Source organism: Anabrus simplex, chromosome 3, assembly GCF_040414725.1.
Source record: "Anabrus simplex isolate iqAnaSimp1 chromosome 3, ASM4041472v1, whole genome shotgun sequence".
In the NCBI taxonomy this organism is placed as follows: domain Eukaryota; kingdom Metazoa; phylum Arthropoda; class Insecta; order Orthoptera; family Tettigoniidae; genus Anabrus; species Anabrus simplex.
The window spans coordinates 351,232,284-351,245,670 of NC_090267.1; the positions used below are offsets into that span (position 1 = coordinate 351,232,284).

Here is a 13,387-nt window from a genome sequence, read left to right on the forward strand (position 1 = left end):
TACGTGAAATTTCAGGGGCAGAGATACGAGTGCTTTGGAATATTACACGCCGATGCTGTGTTTGTATTGAGAACGATTGACATTATTTTTATTTTTTAAATTTACGATTTGCTTTACGTCGCACCGTCACACATAGGTCTTATGGCGACGATAGGATAGGAAAGGACTAGGAGTGGGAGTGGGAAGGAAGAGGCCGTTGCCTTAATTAAGGTACAGCGAAAGCATTTGCCTGGTGCGGAAATGAGAAACCACGGAAAACCATCTTCAGGGCTGCCGACTGTGGGGTTCGAATCCACTATCTCCCGGATGCAAGCTCACAGCTGCGCGCCCCTAACAACAGGTGATTTAATGAAAGTTAAGATCTACATTCGTTTTCAGCTTCATTCATTATTAATCTTTAACTAATAATTTAGGACTACCGTAATGAAGTTGATCGCCCCCACGCACTGCTACAGCTTACCGGTGAGTCTACCAATGGATTGCGGGCAGTCTGTTCCTCCGACATCCCCTGCGTGGTGCGCTAACTTGCGCTGCCTCTCCTGTACTCTCAGGAAGTTAGAGGCCGTGACCTTAATTAATTGCCTGTTTAGAAAATTAAAAACCGTGGAGGCATTTTTAGGTTTCCCGCCGGCGGGGATTCATTTCATCATTTCCTGAATGTCCGACTCGTTGGCTGAAGGGTCAGCGTACTGGCCTTCGGTCCAGAGGGTCCCGGGTTCGATTCCCGGCCGGGTCGGGGATTTTAACCTTAATTGGTTGATTCTATTGGCCCGGGGGCTGGGTGTTTGTGCTATCCCCAACATCCCTGCAACCCACACACCACACATAACACTATCCTCCACCACAATAACACGCAGTTACCTACACACGGTAGATGCCGCCCACCCTCATCGGAGGGTCTGCCTCACAAGGGCTGCAATCGGCTAGAAATAGCCACACGAAATTATTATTATTTATTTCCTGAATCCTAGCTTACAGCAACACGGTCCCTCTAGTGTTGGTGAAATGATCTGATAGTCTCGGACTGTTTACGAAAGCCCAGTCATACGACTGAATATGTCATCAAGCTGACCAATTGCCACTCCAGCATCTGCATGCCATCTAGCTGGGTTGCTTGTTGTTGTTTAAAGGGGCCTAATATGTAAGGTCATTGGCCAGCTGGGTTGCAGTTTTCTTATCAAACAAAACTTTTTTTTAAAAGGGCTGATAGTGTCACAGGTTTTGTTTCATATTATGAACTAGCAAATGTACCCGTGCTTCGCTACGGTATTCTACATTGTATTCGAATATCGAAGTAAATACTGTACATACAGTAAATAAGATTGTTTTAAAATGGCATATCTCTTAGCGTTATCCGAGAAACAACATAGGGAGGTTCCCAATACGGTGTTTCCAATGTAAAGTGCTTGTTACGGAATTTTGATGATAACGGCAGGCTCACTTGCCTACTGCCATTCACAATCGAGTGTGGAAGTTTTCATTATAATTGCAGGCCCCGCCGCCTACTGCGCTGTCACAATCGATTTTGGAGTTTTCGTTACAATGGCAGACCCCCTTTCCTACTTTCAGACAGATTACAGTTTTCATTAGAATATTTGGCAACTTCCCTGCTACCAGTCGAAATTGAGTTGTGCGGTTATAATTATAATGACAGGCCCCTTTTTCTACAGCCAGCCAACTTACTACCAGTCACACCAAGTTGGTGAGTTTCCATCAAAATAGCAGGCCACTATGCCTAATACCAGTCACATTTTAGATGGATACATTTGTTTATAAGGGCGGGTACCCTTGCCTACAGCCAAACACAATCGGGTAGGGGACTTTTAAACAACAATGCATGCTCCCTTGCCTTCTGCAAGTCAAATCGAGAAGTGAATTATTAACTACAATGGTAGGCCTTCCTTACTAATGCCAGTTACACAGGTGTTGGAGAAGGACCCCATTCCTACTGCCACTCAAAGTCGGTGTGGGGAGTACTCATTACAATAGCAGACACACCCTTTCTCGATCGTTACAACACGACATCAGTGAATATACATAGGTCGACATACGAAAGGATATGCATGCTAAAAATATTGCAGACCTTCATTTACAGATTGACTGCTGCAAAACGGTACGTCATATCGGCAAAGGATTGTACCATACGACGTCAGATTTAGCGGCCTAAATGGCTGGTCGTATGATACCTAATCTATTCATGGGTCAGATTGAGTTAGAAACGTTGAATAGGGTAAAATTTTTGTAAGATTATCTCACATTGCATTACTTTTCAGATAATTATGTGACAGCTACATACATAGCATTTGGCTCACATATGGCTACTGGGTGGGCCAATTTTCGTGTAGGGTTTGATGATTCTATCTTTCTTATAAGTGATTGAATGTATGAATTATGCATGTGAAAAGTCCAAATTTACTTAACATCGAGAAATAGACAAAAATCAAACGTAAAAGGGATACAGATACAACAAAAAGTCATAAGACCAAGGTTGTAGATCACTCCAAATTGAACGGAGATTGTGCCTTCCCTTATTGTATAGGACTTCGCGAAGATCTGCACCATCATTAAAATTGCCTCCATATTTCGATATTCTTCAGGGAAAAAAGTTAAAAATTTAAAGCTCTTGGAAATGTTCTTTCCTTTACAGGCTAAAACGTATAATTCTGCCAAATTTCTGTTTTCTTGTTCGTCTGGCAGATTATGCCGCAATGTGGATTTTGGGCGAGGAGGGTTAAAATTAAGACTTTCAGGAAACTAAACCAAAAAATTATGCAGATGGTTGTTATTATTACCCCTTAAACGCGTAGCTGTGCGAACATTTCGCCAAAATAGTCAATGTACAGGCACACAGTCGTTAGGATTTTACTTATATAGATAAATAAGGAATCTGCTCCACGTACAACACCTTTTGGGCTATGTCTGCTGGACTTACCCTGCAAAACCGACCATTCATGATATCTCCCTTATTAATCTTTCTGTAGAGAAAATACACATAAAAAAAGTTTTAGAAATGGATTTCCAACAAATTTGGTCGATTTCCAGTCAGGTTGGTCATGTACTGTATACATTGTGGAAGAGTAAATTTACCATTTAGGTTCCCTATAAACCGCCAGTCCATTCCAGGAACAGGAAATGTTATTGACCTCTAAAATCTACCTTTGGAAAGGTGAATGCTAAATATAAAGTTTGGTTCAAATATCTTCAATAGTTTTCAAGTTGTAAGAAATACGCTCAACACGCGCCCGTTCCGGTTAATGATATCTCCCTTATAAATCCTCTTACCGAAATGATGCACATGAGAAAAAAGTTTAAAAATTAATTTCCATTAAGGCAGGTAGGTTTCTATTAACTTTGGTTGTGTACATTTTGTGGGAGTGCAAAATCACGGTTTCGGTTTCGTATAAACCCCCCAGTCATTTCATAAATTTAGAAACAGTATTTGCCCTGAAACCTACCCAAGGACAGGTGGATTCTAAATATGAATTTTGGTGGAAATGTATCCAGTAGTTTCCAAGTTATAGACAAACAGACAAACAGAAAAACAGACACCAAAGCCAAAAGTTTGCAGATGGTCATTTTTACACCTGAAACGGATAACTGTACAGAAATGTCGCCAAAATAATCCATGTACAGACACACTCTAGAAGTGCAGACCTTTATTTCGAGAGTTATTGCTTTGAAACTCTGCGACATATCTGCAAACGGACCTCACCATCAGACGCCTCTTTCAGTGTTCTACATGGTTGGTCCCATGACATCTTCTCGTATCTCCTATATTTATGGTTTAGATTGAGTTAGAATCATTGCGTCTGAAATTTTGTACAGTTTTCGCATACTACTTTATATTTGTGATACTCATGTGACAGACAGAATAATAAAATTTGGCTATCACATTGCCACTGGTCATGCCAATGTGCGTACCGAATATCATGATTCTATCTTTCCTATAAGTATGCCAAATTAATGTTAATATATACGTGTGAAAGTACAAAATTAACTTGAAATCGAGAAATACAGCTCTATTTAACGTATAAGGAATAGTGTACCAGTAAAAGAGCCCGACTCTCAGATTAAATTTTAAAGTAGCATGACTATAGTTCTCAGGGCGAAAAACTGGATTAATTGTAGCTAGGGCTCGGTACAGGAGGTAGAGTCCTATCTACAGAAAAAGTACAGGAGGTAGGGTCCTATCTACAGAAAAACTTTGACTCTGATTGCACAAGAGTCATGAATTGGCACATCACCTCTAAGTAGAAATGGATTGTCTTCCTCGTATTCCAATAGTATGGCTCGGGTTCTCCAGGTCACCAAGCCAAGCTGGTTGAAGCACGTTCCAGAAGACTCCAGGGATTCCAGGGACTCCAGATACTCCAGGCAGAGGCAGCTGGACTGTCTGGATTGACGGCAAGTAGAGATGTCTCGAACTCTGAGGCCCGGGTTGAACCCCGATGATCCAGGCGATGTTGTAGATAGCCATGTACAACCTCAGCCCAATGAGACTGAGAGGATTGATGTTCCCAAGGCCACTAGTAGCACTGATTCCATGAAAACCTTGGATGATCAACGTATAAGCAGAGTTCTTGATAATTGTACATCAATACTTCCAACACTCCTAAAACGATATGAGTGGTATTAATAATTTAGAGTTCATCACTAGGAAAATCCTCGTCCCTGAATAACTTTTGGCAACGAAAAATACAAGTCCCTTCTTGTGAAATTATAGTCAAACTCAAAGTTCATTACTGGCGAAGGTGCAAGTCTTTGTCTAAACTCGAATGAAAAACACAAGTCCATTCACTTGGAAGTTTGAATATATTTAAAGTTAATCACTGGTGAAATTCATAAAGTCTTTGAGTGACCACTGACGAAAACATAAGTCCTTCCACATAAATAAATTCACTGACGAAATTTATAAGTCTTTTAAACCAACACTGGCAAATGTACAAGTCTTTGAGTAAATGTAAGTGAAATCCTGACTTCGTTTAAAGCCGTTACTAGCAATGTTAATCAATCACTGTGTATTAGAAGGATGAGTTCCTCAACAGTCGCAAATATTCCACGTAAATAATACAAGTCCATTTCACGAACACTTAGAAAAATTCCAATCTCGAATACTCGTAAATAATACAAGTCCATTCAATGATCACGTAGAAAAGTTCTGGTCTCGAACACATGAAAATAATACAAGTCCATTCAGTGAACACTTAGAAAAATTCCAGCTTCGAAGACGCGTAAATAATACAAGTCCATTTAGTGAACACTTAGAAAAGTTTCAGTCTCGAAAGCACGTAAATAATACAAGTCCATTCAATGAACACTTAGAAGAATTCTGGTCTCGAACCCATGTAAATAATACAAGTCCATTTCACGAACACTTAGAAAAATTCCAGCTTCGAAGACACGTAAATAATACAAGTCCAAACACTTAGAAAAGTTTCAGTCTCGAAGGCACATAAATAATACAAGTCCATTTAATTAACACTTGTAAATATTCTAAGTTCAATTACGAAGACTTAGAAAATTTTCTACAATACTCGAAGTCTTATGAGTCCACTTTATAGTACTTGGAAGAATCGTCTTCCCACACTTGTATAATGACAGAGTTCCACGATGATAGTAGCAGCAAGAGTGTCCCCGCTGACTACTCAGCTGAGACTGTGTGAATAGGCTACAGTAGGTCCTCCTTATATTCGATTCGGGACGTCTACGTCATAATACGGTTTGATTGAATATCTCCCGAATCCCTCGATGGATTTGCTTGAAACTCGAGCATTGGGACGTTTAGGTGATCCCAAACAAGATGACATATCGCTCGATTCGCTAGCATCATTATTATAGAAATTTCAAAATTTTCTCCATCGAACTCTCTAGAACAAGTGACGTGGAATCCAGAAAATACCAGTCAAGGCTGGTAACACGTGTTGAGACGAGCGGGCGGTCTAGCTAGCCCCTGTGGCTACGTCACAGCTCACAGTCGTCATACACTCGCTAGCTGGTCCTCGCTGCTGGTAAACAAACCAGGCGCGCTCGGAACATTACGCGTGGTAAATAAACGTAACTTATGCTCAAAAAATACTTATGTACAGGTCGTAACCGGTACAATAGAAATACGATAAAAAGTCATAGGACCAAAGTTGTAGATCTCTCCAAAATGAAAGGCGATTGTGCTTTCTGATTTGTGATAAGACTTACAGATTAGCCACCAATTATCCCGAAACGAAGGTGTGCACCGTCGTTAAAATTGCATCCATATTTCGATATTTTCCGGGGCCGAAAGTTACACATTTGCATAGCTTAGAACATTTCCTCAAAGGAAAGAGTGTCAAGCTTTCGGGATTAGCACTCGCATACATACGGTGTAATTAATGAAGAAAATAATTCAGTAAAGAAAGTTGAAATTAATAGAAAATGGATTAAAACTGAGGACAGTCGGATGACGACAAATATGTAAATACCAAGTGAATGTATTGGAAAATCAAATGCCCCTCAATAAAATATGCTTTTGTGTTTTATGGATATAAGAAAGAGGTAACAGAGGAGAAATTTAGGCGCAGGCATTCTTAGGTCAACAGATAAGATGACTAATGGTGTTATTACTTAAGCTATTTGAGGACGGTTATAAACTCCAACGATATTCCGCCAATATCCCGCAGAATGGCCGATTGACACCCTCTCTTGCCTTCTACCCAAGGAACAACCATGAATTTAAAGGTATGATGAGGAAAATGGCAATACGTTACTTCCCTGCTGGCAAGCAGTCAGAGACGTTGCCATGGCAACCTGTAGGTTCGTTGACGGTCTGTCGGTCACACACGCAGACCATGATACCCGCAGAAAATAGTAAATTTCTCCGTCATTTGAATAGTAAGGTAAATTATGAATATAACGAAAGTTGTTTATAATGAAGAGACGTTTCACATACGGTCCACGGAGTTTACAGGAAATCAATAGTATAAGAGAAAATGGAGGAAAACCGTTTTGGTTTTCCTATAAATCCCCGTCTAATCAAAGATTTTAAAATGAAATGCATATAGAAACCTTCCTCGGGGTGAGTATACTCCAAATATGAAGTTTGGTTGAAATCTATCCAGCCGTTTTGCCGTGATGGTGGAACAAACAAACAAACAGACAAACAGACACGAAAAGTAAAAACCACCGATTCGGTCTTGAGTTGACCTAAAACGGATAAATATCTGAAAAATTGGCAAAACAAACGAAATTACAGACAGCGGACCCCCTACAACTTTATTTATAAGATATTATGTATTATTAATACTCCTAACGTTTTCCCCCCTTAGATTCGCATCACCATCACCTTTATAGCCGATACTTTAAGTCCTTGTAAACACACAAACTTGCCTTTTATGTCGGTTCGTTTCCTCTGACTTGTACTGATTAAGACCGAAATTCGATGTTTTTAAATTCATAACTTTGATGGCTCTTTTTAACTATTTGACAGATAACTTAATACAGTATTGGAAGTTGCATCATATCAGCCCAAGCAAAACAAAGTCATGTACCCGCTTAATTGTCTTTAAGGTGATTTTTAAGATGATAATTAACTCTTCCATCAATCGTATTGTTTAGACTTCATAAAAATTGATGAAGTTGTTAGTCATCTTTCACGAACTGTCTTCATCGTTAATGCTGTAAATACATCGTGGTCATAAAACATACTTGGAGTTAGTAAATTAAAAACTAGACATGTTTCACCATTATTAACGAGGCATATAAATCATGTTAATGAATGCTGCATATACGAGCTATAAGATGAAGTGCTAGGTTTGTTAAGAGAGCTTGTTACAATGAACCACGTCTCCGACGCACTGCATATTTCGAAACATAATCATGGTTGTTAGGAAAACTACAAATGGGGAAGAATGCTCAACAGGCCGCTCGAAGTCTTTCAGAAGCTAGCAGTATCTCAGAAATAAGTTTGGAGTACCTCATGTCAAAACATAGGCCCATTGGCCTGCCAAGACGACTACTTTAACTTGGTTTCCTTTATCGGGTTCGCCGGGCTGAGTGGCTCAGACGGTTGAGGCGCTGGCCTTCTGACCCCAACTTGGCAGGTTCGATCCTGGCTCAGTCCGGTGATATTTGAAAGTGCTCAAATATGTCAGCCTCGTGTCGGTAGATTTACTGGCACGTAAAAGAACTCCTGCGGGACAAAATTCCGGCACCTCGGCGTCTCCGAAGACCGTAACAGTAGTTAGTAGGACGTAAAGCACGTAGCATTATTATTATGATTATGATTATTATTATTATTATTATTATTATTATTATTATTATTATTATTATTATTATTATTATTTATCGGGTTCGTTGCCTCTATATCGGACAGTTCTTCTGTTGACCCCATGAGATTTTTTCTTATCTTTCTTGAACTTATGGGTACAGAAAAGTCTACAATTTGCTTTAGGTCGCACCGAGACAGATAGGTCTTATTGCGACGATGGGATGGAAAAATCTTTTGGTGTGAAAATGGCAAACCACACGAAGCCATCTTCAGGGCTGCTGACAGTGGGGTTCGAACCCACTGTCTCGCGAATACAAGGTGACAACTACGTGACCCAAACCACGCAGCCATTCGCTCGGAGGTAGAGAAATGGCTAGAGTCATTGTGCATTTACCTAGGAAACCAGTTATAAAATTAAGTTATATTTTCGGGGTCAAGTCGTGTGACTACTCCACCAAGGCGACCATGGTTGAAGTCCCTGCCGATACAAGAGGGATATTTGAAATGAAGAGCCTGATCCCTATCGTTCGATTTCATGTAAATCTGAAGTCTCCGTGGTTATAATCATGATTACAACAACAAAATAAAATTGCAAGCTTGCTTGTTTGTTTTTCAGATCTTTGTCAAACAAAGTCTCCTGAGCGAGTTCATTTAAGGTATGTACAGGGATAATTTTCAAGACGGTATGCCATCATTTTCCTGGCTTTTAGTGCCGGGAGTGTCCGAGAACATGTTCGGCTCGCCAGATGCAAGTCTTTTGATTTGACTCCCATAGGCGACTTGCGCGCCGTGATGGGGATGAAATGATGATGAAGACGACACATATACCCAGCCCCCGTGCCAGCGAAATTAACCAATTAAGGTTAAAATTCCCGACCCTGCCGAGAATCGAACCCGGGACCCCTGTGACCAAAGGCCAGCACGCTAACCAATTTAACCACGGAGCCGGACATGATCTTATGGTAAAAGATATGGAAACAAAACCTCGTTTGTTTCGCTAAAAAATAACATGAAATTTGCTTTCTTTATTGGGTTCGTTGTCTGTATATCGGACAGTTCTTCTGTTGACCCCGTGAGATTTTTCTTAACTTCCTTGAACTTACGGGTAGAGAAAAGTTTACAACTTGCTTTACATCACACCGACACAGATAGGTCTTATGGTGACGATGGGATAGTAAAGGACTAGGAGTGGAAAGGAAACGGCCGTGGCCTTAATTGAGGTACAGCCCCAGTATTTGCCTGGTCTGAAAATGGGAAACCACGGAAAACCATCTTCAGGGTTGCCGACAGTGGGGTTCAAAACCACTATCTCCTGGATGCGAGCCCCAGATCGCTGTTAACGTGCTGTTCAACAACTCAGCATGTTTGCAGTTCGGCCTTGTCTGTGAAGGGTCAGAATAATTGCCACAAACTCAGTAACTGAACTTATTAGCTGTTATTGAAGCTCAACTCTATGGAGACACCAATTTCCAGTTAACATGAGTTACAGCTTTTAGGTAGTTAGCTTCTTATAATATAAGTTTGCACAGTTAGAAATCAAAAATGTAAGACCAGAATATTAATTTTCTTCAATTTGTTTTGAAGGTTCCAGTCATCCTCTCTCACCATGAAGTCTTTCTTGAAGAGCTGAGGAAAAGGTTGGACAACTGGGACATCAAGCAGACGGTCGGAGATGTGTTCCTTGATGCAGTATGTATATGCACAGATTTTCCTCTTTACTCAAGTTACTGATTTCTTAACTAATTACGTTCGTTTCTGTTCTTTTTTTCTTCCATTCTTTCCTTTTTTCCCTTGCCTTTACTTCTTTGCAATATAACACATTGAAGGGTATTATCAAAGTCCATCTTAAATATGCAGAAAACATCATCAAAAACCACAAATATACATTATTTATTTATTTATTTATTTATTTATTTATTTATTTATTTATTTATTTATTTATTTATTTATTTATTTATTTATTCATAAGATACTATTATGCATGACCTATTATATGATAAAGTATACTCAATGAATCATCAAGGGCAATGAATATGAACGAACTGTAAGCATAAAACAATACTTAAGTATTGTAAAACAGGAGATTAGTTGGTATAGTCCGGAACTATTTATGTTGGAACTGATGACCTTGATGGATCATTGATAAACTACTGGACGTTTCTCTGCAAAAATTTCATTATTTCAGGTTCATATTATTTAATCTCTCAATACGCACAGTATGTTTTATCACCATAGCCCCGCATACAGTTTAATTCGATTAAAGTTGAATAATAATAATAATAATAATAATAATAATAATAATAATAATAATAATAATAATAATAGTTTAGGCTTTCGCAGCCGACGTCGTGATAAATATAAAATATAGAAGTTCACTACCATTCTTCCGAGAGAGTGTACTCTTCAAAATCTCGGTCGCAGTCTCCGGTGAAACGTTGGAGGCTAGGAACCCGAATGGACGGTAGCCTACAAGCCCGAAAAATTTCTTGTACATTCAAATTCGTATATTGAAAATGAAAATAAAAATCCACCTGAGCCACGGAGGCTACAAAAAAATTCATCTATTATGATTATAAATGATATATATTATATACATCTTATTTCTACGGAGAGTCTCCGTGTCTTTGGCGGCAGCGCGCGGCCTCTCACCGCTGGATTCCGTGGGTCAATTTCCGGTCACTCCATGTGAGATTTATGCTGCGCAAACCGGAGGCGGGAATTCCGGTTTTCCCTATCGTCTTTTTATTCCAACAACACTCTTTAATATCATTTCATTTCATCTGTCAGTCATTAATCATTGCTCCAGAGGAGCGTGACAGGCTTCGGTAGCCGCCACAATTCCTATCCTCGCCGCTAGATGGGGATTCATTCATTCCATTCCTGACCCGGTCGAATGACTGGAAACAGGCTGTGGATTTTCATTTTCATTTTCCTATGACATTTTCAGAGATTGCTAATACCGAACTCTTCCATACAAAGTTTTATTTATTATCGCAAAGAGTACACTGTGCCCAGATTACCGTTAGCTAGGTATACCTAGCAACAGGGAGTGGGTGCCTTTCCAAAATGCAAAACAAATCCATCTCCACAAAGACCATGAAGGCTCTTGAAGGAGTGGAAGGCAAACGTTTCCACTATTCTTAACTTGGTCATTAAGTGGGGTAGAACGGTTAGCTCAATGCTCGGCCGCCTTTGACCCCAAGAATGATCCTGGACTCACTTCCTGGTGGGGAATCGAACACACGTCCTTCTGAGTGAATCGAGCAGGCTGCGGTTCCATAATAGAATGTTCAGATTTATACTGTACTTTATAGATCATGTACTTTCCTTGATAAAGACAGTGCAAGTGAATCATCGTTCTATCTATTCGAAGTTGTGAGTAAATACTAAAAAAGGTAGAGAAAAAAGAGACTCTTGAAAATATGGTATGGCCAAGAGAGGTAGAAGAGAACGAGGACACTGGAAACAGAGTATATCCAAGAGAAGTACCGAAAAAAGAGAGAATTGTATACAAAGGAAGGCTGGAAGGAAAGAGGGATTTTACGATTATTTCATACCATTGAAGAAACACTGTAGCATTTTATGAAATCCCCTACCAGATTTCTGTGAACTCTCTTTGTGGAGACAAGGTGTTGTCAAACCTATGTTTAGTTTATTTAAATAAAAGTAACTCTCCAGTCTGTTGAATAGAGTTTCTGGCAAACAACCTTGGCAAACAACTTAAACTTGGCACACAGTCCCACTCTGACAGTTTGTCTCGTAGGCCTCTGGAAATGAATTGTTATATGCTCTTGGTAAAGAAAGAAGTCGTTATTTCAAAATCAATAGAAGATACAATATACTACAACTTACTTTATGCAAGAAAGTTTCACCGTAAATTAAATACATTTGTCTCGAATTAACATCGAGATCGTTAGTAGTGTTTTCATGTAAATTGAATGGATATAAAAATATCACAGCTCCAAAAACGTTTTTTAGCGAACAAGGAAATAAGAAACAGGGACTGTTTCAGAAATATCTTAACCCACTTTTGTGCATTTAATGAAAATGAAAACCATTTGATGATTTCTTTGTTGACTGTGAATTAATAACGTATTAAGCGTCGGATACATTAAATAAAGTATAAAAGACTTAAATGGAACCTAAATCACTTACCCCTTCATAAATTTACTGCTTTGCGTTGCACCGACACAGTTAGATCTTATGGCGACGATGGGATAGGAAAGGGATAGTTAAGGTGGTGTGGAAATTGGAAACCACGGAAAACCATCTTCAGGGCTGCCGACAGTGGGATTCGAACCAATTATCTCCCGAATGCAAGCTGACAGCTTCGTGACCCCCTTCACACATAGGACATAGGGTTTCTTATGGGTTGAACTGAGGATGGCTATGGAAAAATTGTGGTCCAGACCCACACATTCCTTGTTTTTTAAATGGTAATGAATCCATCATGCGTCCGGCTCCTTGGCTCAGTAGTCATCGTAGTGGCCCTCAGTTCATAGGGCCCCGAGTTCGATTCCTAGTTGATTCTTTAACGTGCCAAGAAATCTACAAACATACAGACACGATGCTGACGTATTTGAGCACCTTCAAATACCACCGGACTGAGCCAGGATCGAACCTGTCAAACGTGCCAAGATGCTAACGTATTTGAGCACCTTCAAATACCACCGGACTGAGCTAGGATCGAACCTGTCAAGTTGGGCTCAGATGGTCAGCGCTCTACTGCCTGAGGTACTCAGCCCGGCATTATGAGCTCCTTGCAGGTACACTTTTTTTCAGAAACAATTGTACCTATTGATATGTTTGTTGGCCGGGAACCTCTCGCACCTCGGCGTCTCCAAAAATCGTAAATAAAGTCCTTATTGGGGCGTAAAACCAGTAACATTATTATTAATGTTTGTTTTGGGTATCCACGGAGTTTGTGTCTACATGGGAGGTAAGTTATATTTTGATAATAAAATGAAATTTGACAAGTACATTCCACTAAGCGCAGCAAGTCATTCTTCTCCGCCGCTTCATACTACGCCTTGGTCCTTTCAGTTTTCCGTCAATAACAACAGGACAAAATACTGGCCATTCATCATTCTATGCCATTCGATTATTTTAAATATGTATTAGTTGCCCATTCTTCTAATCTACCTGGAA

At 39.8% G+C, this 13,387-nt stretch overlaps 1 protein-coding gene across 1 annotated transcript in view; it reads left to right on the top strand.

Moving 5' to 3' along the window:
* Nucleotides 1-13,387, top strand: part of LOC136866364 (rho guanine nucleotide exchange factor 17) — a 603,351-nt gene that overhangs the window by 490,036 nt on the left and 99,928 nt on the right. The window contains exon 4 of the mRNA XM_067143238.2: nt 9,824-9,928. Coding sequence (XP_066999339.1) covers nt 9,824-9,928 — 105 coding nt within the window. The remainder of the gene's footprint in view (nt 1-9,823; nt 9,929-13,387) is intronic.